The sequence below is a fragment of the Mya arenaria genome, chromosome 17, assembly GCF_026914265.1.
Source record: "Mya arenaria isolate MELC-2E11 chromosome 17, ASM2691426v1".
Lineage (NCBI taxonomy): Eukaryota > Metazoa > Mollusca > Bivalvia > Myida > Myidae > Mya > Mya arenaria.
In genome coordinates, this window is record NC_069138.1 from 46,466,282 (window position 1) to 46,483,531 (window position 17,250).

Here is a 17,250-nt window from a genome sequence, read left to right on the forward strand (position 1 = left end):
AACGAGGTCCTGTGAAAATGTTCAAGATATATGCTTAAAAACAGCCAGTCTGTTACTCTGATCCAGGTTATCCATTTTACATTGCTGCAACAACAGTTCACTTACCTGGGCACCGGGAGACTTGATTCAAAAGAAATCCTGTCGGAGTCAACACACTTAGCTCTACGATGAAACGAATGGTGAAGAAGGCTGGGCTTTATCCAAACAAACGACTCTCTAATCACATCGCTATAAAATATCTCGTCAAGAAATTAAAGGACACCAATGTTCCTGCGAACCAGATCATGCAAATACAGGGACATAAGAACATTGCATCAATTAATAACTACAGAAACATAAAACCGAATCAACACAAGAACATATCCAGCATCCTGCACTCCAGTGAATATACCCCGTCTACTTCCATGCAGAATGCTCAGCCTAGCTATTCTCAAGTACACACAGTCACTGATTCCACATGAAATCACACTATATTGGTAGATTTTACAACATTTTTGGTGGTCCGATTCATGAAGGTAATATTTATGTGCACATTCATTAAAATAACATGAATCCATATGGTAATCTCATGAATCGACCAGCTAGAGAGCGAATTCGCTACATTGAGAATGACACTGACTAACAGTCTTTTCAAACCTTGTCTGCCAAAGATATGATTGTTGATGACGTCTCTCATTTATGACATTACTATCATTATTGATATGTTTGGTTAAAAATGATTGAAATAAGTATTTTTGTTTTGTTTTATTGTGTAACTTTTGAAAATTGGTTGATAATTAAGACACGTTTTACGTTTTTTATATAAATAAAATCTTTTATGTGAGCCTATTTTCTTTTCTGCGGATGAAGCAGCCTATAAACAATGTGAATTTTTCGCAGTTAGGACACTATAACGTTTATTGAAGGAATTTTGATAATTTCGTCATTTAAAAACGACAAAAACTCGGCAGAGCCTCTTTTTTATCGTTTTAAAATGAACTCGTTTAATACATTTGATACAAAAACACTCATTTGAGATCCTCTATGCATTTCACAATTTATCTACATCATATCGTATACATTTCGAGTAATCATTTGATTTGATTTTTAAATGTTTTTTTCTTTGCATTGTGTATTAATTGAGATGTTTTGATCATCGTTAACATTGATCTAAATCAGAAACATTACTTGTATATAACTCAGTTTGGTGGAAAAATATCTCTCTCTCTTTCTTTTATCCAAATGTATTTACTTTTATATCACACTATGACAGCTTCTAACTTAGATTACTAATGTGACGTTTGTTAGTTTCTGTATCTCGTTCCGTATCGTTTGTGCGCTTTACATATTGCCTCGAAACAAGGTATGTTTTTGACACTGCTTGGCTTGTCTCTAACGTATTCATTGTATTACGGTTCGATTTGTTTGATAATTAGCTGAACCGGATATCTGACGTGTGTTTCCCAGATTTCATATAAAAAGTATGGGATTTTACGTCATATCATGCAAAGTGCTTTCTGAAAGATTTATTTCCTAACCAAGTAAAAACTACATTAAAGGCATCTTTATTCCACTTCGATTCCGAGCTTACGCTCTGCCCAACAAACATGTCAATTTGTATAAAAGTTTTACTTTTACTGCATCCTTAAATAACACTCATGTTGGAAATATGACTTTATGAATAAATGAAAAAATCATGAGTATACATGAAACGTTGATTGAGATCAAATGGTCATAGCTGCAATTCCTATACTGTTCAGGAACAATTTATTGGCCTATCTTTATGTGTCCATGAACTCTTCATTAATAGTTACGCACTTGTTGGTTCCAAAAGAGTTCTTAAAATATTCGTAAATAGCCAGAGAACACTTTATAACCAAATTAAGTCCTACAAATGTTCTCAAAGTGTTCTAATGTCGAGTTCTAGAACATTTGTAGATATTTTAAAATAACACCTTCGTATTCGGAAACAGGCATGTAACTCTTCAGAACCAAATTCATTTCTTCAAATGTTCTGAGGTGGAGATCTGCAACGTAGAACTCTTTAAGATTTTAAAATAATACTCTTTAACTCAGTCAAATTAATTGAGTTTCTATTCCTAATTATTCACAGAAACTAGACTATTCTAAAACCAAAACTAATATTCAATGTCAATAGATTTTCTGGCTTTTAAAATCAGTGAGTTGTAGCCTGTTTTAACTTGAAGTTCTGAAAAATAGCATTGTTGTTTGCTCATAAGTGATTTGAGGCAAGCATCTTCGTTTTTATTGTGTTATAAATAATAATAATGTGATAGGTATTTAATATTTATTGCTAGGGTTTCAATTTTGTTATTGCATTGTAGGTATACACAAAATAAGATACCTTGCTTGTTGGCACACCTAAAATGTGTTCCTTCGTTTATTTTACTTAAGGTTAAGATAATAAATATTTTATGTTTGGCATAAAATAAAATGAAATAGAAAACATAGTGTATTTCATAAACATTTATTGATTTTTGTATAAAGGGCGTTCATGACCTGTGTATTCATGAACTGACTTGGTTTGTTAACTACATGAATGATGTGAGTCAATGCCCGTCGGATATATTTCCAATTGGACACATCCATCAAAGGAAATCTAGATATGATATAGTTGATTGATGTACCTGAGAACTGTTTAAAACATTGCGACAGGTAAAAAAAGATTGCGACATGTAACACTTTAGTGTTTACCAGTCGCAATGTTCTGTGAGAAGAAAAACGTTTTCGAGTCTGCTATGTGATCATGAACTCTGACTGGATGATAAATTGCATGACTCATGTTCATGACTGATTCAGCAACGATAAGTTCATAAATGAGAAAAATCGCATTTAAAATGTATGCATAGTTTACTTAATGAATTTGTTATGATTGTTTCATGAACTATTCATGTTTTTTTTTTTGTTTTAAACAATTAATGTTAATTCATGCCTCTCGCAACAGGGACAGCTAGCTAGTGTTCTTTTTATTCATGGACACCGCATTTTTGTGCGAAATTAAACCCGATCTCACGGCCTCACACACATTTTGCTTGTTAAGTATTACCATCATCCTTTTATACCATACCGGCTTTTTCTCTCTGTGTGTGTTTCCTCGTTTTTAGAACACTGTCAATCGATCTAATTTTATAGTCATATTTCGGCCCGGATGTGGTCAGTATCCGTTAGCCAATTTAAAGTTCTAATGACGTAACGTGTATGCTCTAACTAGTAGGTAGCGCGCTGCAAGATGCATATACCGGTATGTGGTTGTGCTTTTGTCTTCAAACCACCATATTTATTGTTCCATCCTCCATTTTTCTCCAGCCAATGAGCGTTTCTCAGGAATCTTGCCATTTTCATACACTTTGATGCTTTCCGTTATCCATTTTGTTGAGATGATTCGTTCGTTATTATATAATTATGTCCTTTTTGGTTTTGTTGCTCAATGTCTGATTTTGGTTTGTAAGAGCATTGTAAAACTTTGTATTGGATTCCATGTAACAGGGTTTATTATTTTTATTTTCGACTTCTTAGCTTTTCCCTGTATTTTTTAATTGTTTTATTGATGCCAGATACACTATACAACTGTACAATAGAGACCACACCTAAGTTTTCAGGGTGAAGTGCTGCTTGCTAAACATGACGTACAGGTCACATTATCAGTTAGTAACCTGTTAAGTAGCAAGAAGCTCTATTACATCACCAGTTGTCAAGATGAAAATTTCTCAACGAGATTACCAAAATGCCAATCAGAGTAATAAACATGTCATTCATGGACTCAACGACAAATTCTGAAAAAAACGAACTAGCTGTTAGATATGAAAGCATGTATCAATGACTAACTAAGGCGGCACACTCCGATAGCCAACTCTGTCCTTACTTAAAAGGATTATCCCAAAATTGTTAAGCTAGTATTGTCATTTGCTGAACATAAAACAGGAGGTAAAAATCAATTTTACTTCTTGTAAAGGTTTTAAAGACTTTCGCATGAGACTACTGTCCGTATAAAACTCTCTTGTTGAGGACGACAACACAGTGTGATGACTTACAACATACTTTTCGATTTATGAACACTTAACTTAAAAATGAATGAATGTTAACTTTTAGTCCTCTCTTTCATCTTTGAAATCTAGGCAATGCGGAAAATATGTCGTCAAATTTGTATTATTGTGTAAGTGGCACACCTTTTCGGACAATAACATTATCTTAGACATGTTCAAACTGAATGATAAATGTTGAAAATGAAGATATCTAAATGTTAGAAAGAAGGCGGTTTTTCATCAATAACTAGCGCGCGGATGAGTCACACACTATACGCTTATACCATGAACCATAGAAAAACGATGCATGTCTCATAAATCATTTAACACTGACTCACAAGATGGTTTAACCTCTTGACAAATCATTGCATAAACGCAATAAGATCAGTTTGCGCTGGAGTTTTTATTAAGGCTTAAATCAGTAACACAACACGGGAGGCTAAATGTTTTCCTATATACGAAACCAGAATCAGTGAAGTACACCGTGTGGTTGTAATACGATACGATATTACATTGGTACCTGATGAGGTTTGTCTCGAGTTTAAACTAGTTTATCAACTTATCTTACTAACATTACGATATGTTGTCTCACCAACGTCGAGATATTGACCCTTAGTGTATCAGCTAATCATGAAAACAATGCTAGGTATGCTCTTTTTGTTTAACAAATAATGTTATCTGATTAGGTTATTTTGTCCTACCCACGACGGGTAATTCTCCCTACGTGTATCCGCTTATCATGAAAAAACAATGATATTACGTCTTTTTTGTTTAACAAATAATGTTCTATATAAAGAGTATATGTAACTGCCCTAGAATTTAATGAGTCACACATTGTGATTCATAAACATAACCGCTTGTATTTAGGCCAAAACAGTGAATTAATAGTTTTGCATATTCTTGCTACATTGTTATGAATGCTTTCTGCTCTTCAATCCATAAGTCAAAAACACATAAGATTACCGCAAGAAAAAAATATGTTCGTTATGTAAGCTCTAGTATTGAAGTTAATGTTGTGATTAAATTGAAACCATTTCGAAATTTGTGAACGCATGTGTACGTATCAGAGCAGTTTCTTGTTTGAATGAATTGTCCATGAACACATATTTAAGGTTTATATTAATATCACTCTCAAGAATGAGAATGCTAAACACATCTTACGTTTAGATATGGCATGTTTTGTAGTCTGGAGTATAATTTTACATGTTATTCATTATTAAAATATATGTCGGGTATTTACCCTGAAGATAATATGTGCGCAATAGTGATGTAAGGATTTAATAGCTTTCGGATTCCCATTTTGACGCAATGTTAATATTAGTATTTTGGAAATTGTAAAGTCCTAAAGTTTATTCACAAGTTTTAAGGGATATGATGTACCTTTTGAATAAATTAGACGTTGTATCGATTTTATTACTTTTTCATGGACTAATAAGGCGTCGAAATGATACGGAAGCAGGGAGCATCTTTCTAACACTAGAAGTAGCAAAACATGGATTCTGCCTATCACAAGCGCACGTGGATCAAATGATATTGTTATTCGAGGGAAAATGCATGAAATAGAAGCGTGAAAGGTACAATTAAAAGAACGGTCGCAAATTCATAATAACAAGCCAAATAAGTCTTACGATTTCCATGAATAAAATCTAGAAAATATCTAACTATTCAAGAATTAGTTGAAACATATTTTTTTACAACGATTGTGAAGCAAGTTATTACAACATTATATTTATCACACTCGTTTTTACGCGAGAGTATGGTGTTGTGTTACGGGGGAAACCGTAGTACCCGAGAAAACCAACTTGTCCGGCTTGGTAACCACAAACCAAACTCACAATAGCCCAGGCCGGAAATCGATCCCGGGACGCCTATGTGAGCAGCGAGTGAAGAAGCACTATCGTTTTGACCGATGTTTAATAATCCTGTTAAATAGATTAGTTTAAGGCATAACAAACGATTAACACTAAATCAATAACGAAAACAGAATCAAGATTGTCTGCAATTCAAACGCTAAAAAAATATCACAATTTAATTTTGGTATGGCCTTTTCAAAATCAATACTAGAGTATACTGTTTCAAGCTTAAGGTTTTGTTCTACTTCAAGCGATACCGATAAGAGACATGTATACATCAGCAAAAACGCACAATTAGTGTATTAGAAGAGATATTTGAAATAGCTGTTTACAAGTTAATATCCACGTCTGATGTTTGCAGTCTTAATCACTCAAAAACTCTAAGCTTAATCGAAAGTGCGGAATCGAAAGTAAGATCTATATTGAAAATGAAACGGGTTTACCTTCACACGTTAACGGTATTATGTATCTGACATGTCTTTCGATAAACTGTTAGAAAATAAAGATTGTTGTTGTTTCAGTTTTTTATTGGGTATTCTACACTTACTTCGCAGTGCTTTTCAAAGTATTCAGTCTCCAATATCCTCTTGAGTATATTAGTGATAAAAAAGAGATAAGATACTGGGATAACCCAGTTTCATCTAATGGTACGAAAGTTCATTTCATGCTTCATAAATACACGTTTCAGACCAAAATTTCTTCAAGGGTATTTATGTTTAACTTATTCTTGGTTAAACGGGGTTTTCTTGTTTTCTTAGTCAAACTAAAGCAACGTTAACAGATGTCACATGTACACTGTGGGAATGAATAAATATTTTTTCTTCCATATGTCAATAGTAACATTAGTTTCGTTTCTGTCATCTCGTGTCGGTGGGTTTTGGGGACAGATTCGTAGTCAATGTTTGGACTACTAGGCATGTCCGTGTTCTTTCCTTTGTTCTGAAACAACAGTTGGTAGTAGTTGTAGTAATAGCAGTGATATTAGTAGTAGCAGTAGCAATAGCAGCTCTCACGTACTTTTAAACTTCTCTTGCTTTTTGCATAAAAGTTAAGTGTCCTCAGACTCCCTAATGTTCATTTGAATAAAATGTCGGAAGAGTCCTAAAAATAATTATATCTGATACTGTTTGAAAGTTCTGGAAACGAGGCTATGCCGAGAATGGTGATCGTTTTCTACAAATAATAGAATGTTAAATATTTTTTCCTCACCTATTTCCCATCTATTTTTTATATTAATAATAAGTCTTTTAAATTTGAACTGAACTAATATAAAATTTTGTACCCTTTATTTAATGTTCCCTTTAACTCGGGTCCGAAAATGATGGCACAGCATCTGAGGTAATAAAAGCAATATCAGAAAATAATAGCATATACATGTATGTTAAATAATAGAGTTAAACATATATATCTTGCACAGTCGAATACAGTTTCTTGGGACTTTTCAGAATTTCAAGGATTTTTAACGAACGCACTTACGTGTGTTATCCATGTTATGTATTAACTGCAGCGGCAATTTATGTTATTACCTTATTGCAGATATAAACGTTTGGTTTTAAGAACGTCTAGGATTATTAAGTTCTGTTTTTGACGAATCCGGAAAATCGCATCTGAATGGAAAATGTTTTATTAAAAGTGTAAAAACATATAATTCGGACCAGCAACTTACAAATTATTTAGTCTTGAAATAGGATCTTACGTATAAACTGCCGACAATGAATTTGAACGTGATCCGACACATCGATTTAAATAAAACCCCATTATTTAACCCGTAGTTAACGTCAGTTGTTTGGATAAGCAAACGCCAAGCTATTATTAAATATCCAAGTAATTGATAATTTTACAGACTATATTACGTTGTCCCATTAAGATTCGGAACCCTGTTTGCGTATAATTAATTCAAGTTATAAGTTTGGTTAAATTAAAATCCCAAATTGCCTTAATGGCTGAATTATTGCCATCATTGTAATATTGTAGATACGTATTAAGTTTGATGTTGTAAAACGAGATTATAAGTTTGAAACATTCTAATGCAAACGTGTAATCTGTCCCAGATCCTTTTTCTGTATGACGTCTCGTTCGGAGTTTAAAAATGCATCCGTCTCGACACTACGCGGTCTCGACGAATATGCATTTACACAGTTATATCGACGTGATACAGGACATCATGAATATTATAATATGCCCTATTGAATAGCAGTAATAATATGTTTATTATGTAATGCGTCAATGAATCATATTTTACATGTTCTAATGGTCATTGTGTAAATGTCTGTAAATAATTTTTCCATTCAATCTTGAATTTTAGAAAAAGTATTTCTAAACATGTCCTTATTCATATGACAAATTAACAAGGCTTGCTCTTTCCATGAATCAGGCTTAAAAATATATCAAAAGGAAAAAAGTGTCCTCAAATATGGCTCACTACCAACGAATGAGGTGTATTGTGTATTAGGTGGCCACTGTTTATACAATTATATCAAGTTTATATCGAGTATATATAGTACAATACTTACTTTAAAATTGTATGTGCGCTAGGACTCTTCAAACAAACACAGTATTATACGGATTGGTTTTAAAGATAACACAATGGATATATTTAAAAGTTATACATTTTCGCGAATATTTATTTAATTGACAGGTAAACGAAATTGTCTTTACAATTGTTCACGGTGTAAATGATGGAATGATAAATGGGTACATAATAAATGTTTGAATATGTTTGAAATGACAGTAGACAGTGTCAGAGCTGTCTAGTGGTATAGGTGTCCGCATCTCAACTAAGAGGTTGTGCGTTTGATCCACATCGGGGATTACTATTTATGCCTTCTGAAAATTGACCCAAGTACCGGTTTATATTAAGGAAAAGGGCTCAATCGTGATTTAATTAGCTGTCAGCTTTCATTCAAATTTAACTACTAACTAAGTACTATAAACTGAAATAAATTACTTCAGAGTGTGTTCTGGTTTACATGTATATTGTAAACAGGCAAAACCTTAAAACGGATGGTATATATTTAACTACTGCACATTTGCATAACAACACCTTAAAGAGGTCAGAGCTTTATTCGTTCTAACTAAAGTAGTCAACACCTTGATAGCATACTACAATGATATGTATCAACAATTTGATTTTCATCAGCGTTTTGATATTATCATTAATATGAATGTTGTGGTGCAGTGAGATTTTGTTTGTCGGATTTTTGCCGTCCCCCCCCCCACCTCCCAAAGCTTAATGGTGGACTAGAAATAAATTTGTTTCATGTCGTTTAAAAACATGCGCAGGCGAAGATGCTTTTTTTTAAATTAACTTTTATATATATTATTACATCAGTAAATATTATACACATAATTTTGTTGAACAAGTTACATGTTATTAATATCCATGCATATCTATTAAAAAACAACATATACAGGTTATGTTAACAATATTTACTGCTGTTGAGGAGAGTGTTAGAGAGATATTAAAGGTAGGTTAATTATAGAAAGAAGGGAGAAGAAAAGAAAGATAGTTTGGTTCCGGGTGAAAACTGAACAAAAACTATCTCAGTCTGCTTTGTACGTAGAACTGCTATGTACATACATGTATATACTTTTTATAAAATAAAAGTAAGAGGCAGAGGGTATGTTTTGCAAAGAAAAATTTGAGTTTTAAGTGGTTATTCCAAGACCAGTCGATTCCATTTTCTATTATGTATGTTCAGTTTGTTTTTAGTAATGCCTATATGTGCTTCCATTTCTTTTCTTTCTTTAACGAATTTAATACAATATTCGTTTTTAAGTTGAGATTGGTTCACCTTACACTTGTAGATATAGTATTTTGCTGCTAATATAATGACGTTAGTTATTACGGAATAATCTGTTTTGGGCTGTACACCAAATGATATTGTTTTATAATCAATTAGTTCTGGGATATTATTTTTACTGATTAGTTTTTTATATTTGACCAAAAAACTTGACTATGATGGCACTCCCAGAACAAGTGCTTTATTGTTTCGATATTCATGTTACACATATCACAAAGGGTAGATTGTATTATCCTACAATTGAAAAGATATGTGTTCGTTGGCACTAATCTATTGATATACTTATATTGAAACGCTCTGAGTTTTGTGTCTATAGTACATTTAATGGGATTTAAATATATCGATTTCCAGTCAAGGTCTTCAAATATATTATTCCATTTATTTTGAGGTTTATTTATCACTCCTTTAATGGTTTGTTTCATATAATGTCCATAGACGTATTTGTTTTGTTTTTTTTATTCCTAGTATTTTGTCAATCAATTTGACTTTTGGACTCATGTTTGTATAGTTGCTTTTTAACGTACGATGAAATTATGATTTTTCAACATTTAGAATTAAATACCTGAACGATTATATCTAAAGTATTTCTGTTAAGTATATGTTTAAAGAATTACTTCACGAAGTATTAATTTCATATATTTTACTTTTTGTTTTCTCGAATTGTCAAGCATATTATAACCTGTCATTTGATATTGAGCAGATATTTGGTAAACAAATTGAGCGGTTTCTTAAAAAATGAAATAGAAATGTGTTTGCATTCGCCGAAACATCAGTGCGGTAAATCCAAATTTATTTTGAAACCAAAATCCAGTTTCAATGCCACAGCCGCGTGCTAATACAACGTCCACCTGCCGAAAATAGTGGCAACTTAATTTTAGTTTACTTTATATTAAGTCCATGTATTTTCAGTCTACTACGCCAACAACTATTTACCTTTGTTCAATCGTTTTATATTATAGTTCTGGTAGCGTCGATTACCGATCACATACCTGCAGTGTCTGACGGTTCCAAGCCCGTAAAAAGGGGAGGACCACAAACGTAAGTATAACCATATAATAAATGCTGATGCCGTTACATTTCTTGTAGAACATATATTATTTCACTACTTTTGTACACAAACTGCTCTATGATCGTCATGCAAAGTTAACAAATAAAGTTATGATTTCTGGGAGCAAACAACACTCTGTATATCTTTTAAAAGATGCTATTTGACCGACCGTTTATAAGGTTGATTTCTGATATTACATATAAACTAGACAGTCATTTTCTTGATGGCGTTTTAAATATCAGACCTCTTCCCCACTTGAGACCAACAGGCAGTTTGATCGTAATAAACAGCCAACGGGCCAATATCAGGATTCGAACCAACAACACAATAAAACTACTTTACATGATAAATAAAGACACTCTAAACAACATCAATTTTGATAACACAATTTAGTAGGAATTCGACAGAACAAAGCAACTAATATAATATTGATTTTGAGATATATTTCTATTTTCCTTTCAAACCAAGGGTCGCTTAACGATGTAATACGTTTGTGCACTCATTTATAAATGACATATCTTATGCCGGATTAAATACCTTATTTGGGTAGACTCTCATGAAGTAATATGGTCCTATCTAACTTATGTTATATTTTACATTATTATCCATTGTGAACTTATATGTAAACTGTTGGTATGAGAGAGTTATTTTTGAGTTAAGATAATATGATTTCTTTCTTTCATAATTAAATTATGTGCATAGAAATATTATATTCTCGCTGATTTTTGATATCCTGTTCTGGCAGAAGTTCATTAGAGGATGTCAGTTGATTTTTAGGCTAATTGACCTATCCTGTTATCTGTAGTAGTAGTAGTAGTAGTAGTAGTAGTAGTAGTAGTAGTAGTAGTAGTAGTAGTAGTAGTAGTAGTAGTAGTAGTAGTAGTAGTAGTAACAGTAGCCGTATTAATAGTAGCCGTATTAATAGTAGAAGACTTAGAAGTAGTAGCAGTAGTAGTAAAAGCAGTAATCGCAGCAGCATAAGTAGTGCAACCAGCAGCAGAGCAGTAACATCAACGACACCAGCAGCAACAGCAGCAGCGGCAGTAGTGGTAGCAATAGCAGTAGTAGAAATACATTCAATGTCCGCCTCCTATCTCCTATCTCACGAAATGCATAACCCAAACTGATATCAAGGTCACAGTCCAAGGCCTAAGGTTCAAGCCATATATCCCGTACCCCTTGACAAATATTCATGAAAGTTGAGTTAAGTGTTCGAGGCAACTTTAGCAATCCAGTCTATATTTCCCTACGTCAAATGTCCTGGAAAAGAATGAGACAAACAACGAGGGAGAAATCTATTTTTGTTTCACAAACCAACCGTCTCGTTATTTGTTGTAGCTGCAATTAAAGTGTGATTAGTAGTGTTGGCAGCTGTCGTAGTAGAAATAGTTTAGATAGTTGGAGTAATTTTAGATTATTTTTATTTGTAAGTAAGAGTAGTGACAGTAGTAGTTATGGTAATTGCAGTTTTGATAGTTGAAATATAATAAGTATTGTTTGGGCAAGTAATAATAGTGATACAAGTAGTGGTAGTAGTTGTAGTAGTAAAATAAGGAGTAGCAGAGGAAGTAGAACCTGATTTGCAAAAAGAGGCACTTTTTTTCTCTGCGTGACTTGGCAATAAATCCAGGCAACAATCGGCAACGCAAAAACTCATCTCAACTGGATTTAGCTCGATAGTGACTCTGCTACCTTATATATTTACACTCTTTCTTTCCTTGTGTCCATTTTGGAAAGCCATTATACATTTCTTCTAGTCAGTATTTACCCCTAGACCATACGCGTATCGACGTGTTTTATAACAAGTACATATTAAACCGATACATTTTATCACTATAGATTGCTGGTAACCCTGCCAGACATTGTAAGCAGGAACCAAGCCAGGATATAGGATAATTAAAGGCAAAAGTAAGTACAATGAGTTTTTAACGCCTATTCACTGATAGTGTTAATGGATTATTCGCTACTCTAAATGACAACATAAACGTGTTAAATTCACATTATAAATATTGTTTTTTCTGCCCTTTGATATATATAATTTTGCTCAATTATTTTTAGGAAGCAAACCGCAGTCCCTTTCTTTCTTTTTTTTTAAAAAGATGGTATTTGACTGCACGTTAAAAGGAAGGACATTGAGATGGCTTACGTTTGGATTGCTGCTCTTATGTATTTGCCTGACATTCATTCTCCTCGGTATGGTTTTGGGATGGTATTTTAAACATCGGACCCCTTTACCATTCGAGTCCAACAAGCACTGTTTGGCATGCGATGACCTCCAACCACGGCTATATAACTCTCTAGCCACAGATAAAGACATAAATGCACTAAGGCAAAGACTTAACACTTCACAATGTTGCGGCGCTTTCAGCAATGTTATGCAGCTTCTAATTAAAAAGGTACGACTGAAATGAAAAGGTTTCTAACCGTATGTATATGTAAATATATCCTTCTTTAAAAACGTAAACAAATTTTCCTTTAACATTTTACTCCTTTTAGATAGCGATATACTTCAGTTTGATTGATCAGTATTTTTGTATGTAGCTTATGTAGTCAATTTAAACTTTAGTGCGTTCATTAATATGTTAACGGTTTACTACTTTATTTCAGGAAGTTTCATTGCAGTTCTACCAGACCAGCACATCAGATTCAAGTAAGTAATCTTCATGATTGCCATAGCTAGATTTGATATCCGTTTTGTTGTTAAAGCCTTGGAACATAAAAAAAAAATATTTCATCAACATACAGACTTATGTTAACAACTACAGAAAAAAGCTCAGTAGCAAAACGTTTAAACATAAACCCGGTTTAATGGCACTGCGTAAACGCCAAAGACAAAGAACACAAAAACAAAAAATCACAAACAAGAAACATGGAAGAACAGCACAAAACTCCACAAACAATACGAAATCAATCGCAATTGGATCGCATTTTTTTATATTACCTATCAAAATATAATGTAAACGTTCAATTGTTGCGTTTGCTAACGTCGTCTGCCATCATTCGACACACATAACTATAATTAGTCAGTTAAAATGCAAAGGTATTGCTAAGAACGGGTGTTATGTCACGGAACGCATGTTATTATAACATCGAATTATGCATTTTCCAACTTGCCATAATTATGTTTTATTACAGATATTATTGGGGAATCGTTTATCAAAGACTGTGATTTGGAAGTCGACATCAAATCACCAAAAGCTAAACTGGTCGGCGTTGTAAATAGCGTTCCAAGTTTTTTAGTTCAAGGTAACCGTTATAAAATTGTTACGTTGACATGTTTAAAAGATAAAATACTATTTTCGGTATATTTAATGAGATTGTAAAATACCGTAATATCAAATTTCACGAACTTCGAATACTTATAAAGATACAATTAATATATAAACAAACACACATCTTTGAGGTATCTTTGAAAACCCTTCGAAAATGTTTAGTATAATTATAAATAACGATTATTATTTTTCGTTCACAGGCCATTCAAAACTTCGATGGAATAAAAACAGTCGCACCTTCACTGCGAACAACTGCATTCATCTTGAACTTGAAGGGGAAATCTTCATCAAAACACCAGGCTACTATATGGTATCTTCAACGCTAAATATTAATGCCACGAGAAGTAACAATACAGCAACATTCAGTCACAATGTCAACATATTCTCTCATAAATTTGGAACAACTGGTGTACTTATGCAGCGGCAACGATCCATCAAAGAATCAGGCAACGGTGTTTTTACAAGTTATATGTCTGCGGTTTTTAAGCTACATATGTATGATAGGATATCTGTTTCAGTCAGCCACCCAGACTATATAGCTATCGACTCATCAACTGACAATTTCATTGCATACTATACGTATGATTTTTACTAATGTACTGAAATTCAATCATGTATCCAGTTCTAGGGATTAATAAAGTGCAAATCGTGGAAATTATAAAACAAAATGGAAGTTTAATTAAAAAGTATTTTTGTATAACCGAATGTTAATAATCTTGTCTGGTTATTGGTGAATAACAGTTTTGTTATGAAGGCTGGAATATTTCCATTTTTCACTATTTGAGTTGACAGATGCCTTTTTTCAGTTTTAGCTAAATGTTGAGCTTACAATAAGGGTCTTAAATAAATGTTATTCTGACTTCTATCAGTGAGAAAGAATGAAGTAGCATATTTCACATAGAATTGTGGTTGCATATTATCCTCTTTATTTTCTATTTACGTGTAAATGTATTTTTCATTTGTGATATTTATCTTGACCAGAATTGAGTAAGATACGGGCAATTAACAGGAAAGTGATGACAGTGATAAAATATTTCACTTTCCAAGATATTCAAGCGAATTCAGGTGTTAACTTTTTAAATTTTATAAGCGAAATGGAAAACTATGATCGCCAGTTGATTGACGGGGTAAAGTTTCATCACAGTACTTATGTATAAAAGGTTTTTGAGATAGGGAATAAGGAAACATTATATATATATCTGTTGTATTCATCTAGTAACTAATGGCCGTGGCTTATCATTGATGTTTTTACCATAGTGGTAATTGACTTTGTTGATTTCAGATATATAACAAATGTAAGAAACAGCTGCTGCTATTGTGTTTACCTCTAAATTCCAGTTGCTTTCTACGTTTAAATTTTGCATAATTCTTTTCACATCTATTTGTCCAGATATTGAAATCATACCGTTGATAAACGACAACGCTGTTTTTACAAGTTATATATCCGCGGTTTTTAAGTTACATATGTACAATAGGAGCCCTGTTCCTGTCAGCGGTTATATGATCTAAATATATTTTTGTATACATTGTATATCATTGTATTTATTTATGTATTTAATGTGTATCATGACATTTTGAATATTTGAGAGGTGCAGTGTTTTATGTAATATGTTAAATAGTATTATACAATAGGTCAGTCAGACTAAATGAAAATTACGACAACGAGTGCTTTATTGTGTGAGTTGCGCAAGGCAACTATTTAGTACAATGTTTTTTTATGATTTGTTGTACATAAGTTAGTTTATGGCTTGTGTGAAATTATATCTGCATTGCCATTTCTTCAAAGCAGATGGTTATTGTATGTTTAATGTACTGTATATACCTTTTTTTGATGCACGCACCGTCTATACCTTAATAATGTCACGATAGACACTCTATACCAAAATTATGTATACACCGTCTTTACCTTATTGATGCATAGACCGTCTATACCTTAATAATGTATAATTTATATTGTATTATGATATTATGACTATTTGCTATTTTTTTAACTCATTGTTATATATTTTGCTTATTATGCGTTACATATGCGGTATTGTTCGACGTACATTGTCTAATAATTGTATCTATATGTTAGAATAAATTTATATGTTGTGTGTGGAGATGTATATATTCAGAGACTGGTAAGCTGTTAGTATGCCAATAATGTTTCCTTTCGAAATAACATTTATGAAATAAAGAATGTTAGATTCTGGATAATCCATGCTATACATTTAGCCAAACTGGATTTAATCTCTTGGGAAGTTTGGTGTCAATAAATTGGAAAAATAACTATTTTTGAATTCTGTTTAACAATAATAACAAATAACAATACATTAATTAGAATAAATAACAACACACGCGAGGAAAGACCATACACTTTCGACATTTCTTTCGCGTATTTTCAAGGCCAGGATTTGTAATATGCAATCCACCTTAACAATTGGTTACCGCAAGTGCAAAACAATTTGACTGAATAAATATTCAATGTTCATTGCATTTTGGATATATTTTTTAATTCAAATTAGATAATAATACCTCAAAATACCTAAAAAAAACAGCATAATTTAGCTATTTATGGTGATGACTAATTATCCAGGTGATTTTCTATTAAAATTTAAAAAAAACTATAGCTATTTATGGCGATGTCTCAATTTCCATGTGATTTCCTATAAGAATTCCAAAAGCAAAAACAGCATAATATAGCTAATAATATCGATGAATCATTTCCTAGGTTATTTTCCTACTGAAAGATAATAGGGTACGTGTCATGTTTTAAAAACGATACGTAAAACAATTGTTAAAAACAGCTGCAGTGGTAGCTGTAGCGGTAGCGATCGTGGTTGAGGGAGTAGTAATAGTACTAGTGGTAGTAGTATAATTGGTAGAAGTAGTAGCGGTAGTGGACTAGTGGTGATTATGGTAGTGGTAGTATCAGTAGCAGTAGATAGTAGTAGTCAAATTATTAATGGTAGAAGATGAAGTTTTAGTAATATTAGTGGAATTATTAAACCTACTTTATGTACCAGTTGTAATCATGTTGTTGGTATCATTGGTAGTTATAGTTGTAGCGGTGGTTGGAGTATTTTAAGTTTTCGATGCAGCAGAAGAAATAGTGCTATTAGTTGGTACTTATAGTATAAGTGGTAGTGGAAGTATTTGATACAGCAGGAACTGTAGTAATATTGTAATTAGTAGTGTTAGTGAGAGCCCCGCTTAAGGTATATGCCCGTCTTATAAATTTGTTATGCTAATGCCCATTTATGGTCGATT

At 32.8% G+C, this 17,250-nt stretch overlaps 1 protein-coding gene across 1 annotated transcript; it reads left to right on the forward strand.

Moving 5' to 3' along the window:
- The first annotated feature begins 8,364 nt into the window (after positions 1 to 8,364).
- Positions 8,365 to 16,273, forward strand: LOC128222779 (uncharacterized). The gene is made up of 7 exons (XM_052931894.1): positions 8,365 to 8,513; positions 10,638 to 10,716; positions 12,566 to 12,634; positions 12,785 to 13,122; positions 13,334 to 13,376; positions 13,862 to 13,972; positions 14,199 to 16,273. The coding sequence occupies exons 4-7, from the start codon at positions 12,826 to 12,828 to the stop codon at positions 14,591 to 14,593; spliced, it is 846 nt and encodes a 281-aa protein (XP_052787854.1). The 5' UTR covers positions 8,365 to 8,513; positions 10,638 to 10,716; positions 12,566 to 12,634; positions 12,785 to 12,825; the 3' UTR covers positions 14,594 to 16,273.
- The last annotated feature ends 977 nt before the right edge of the window (positions 16,274 to 17,250 follow it).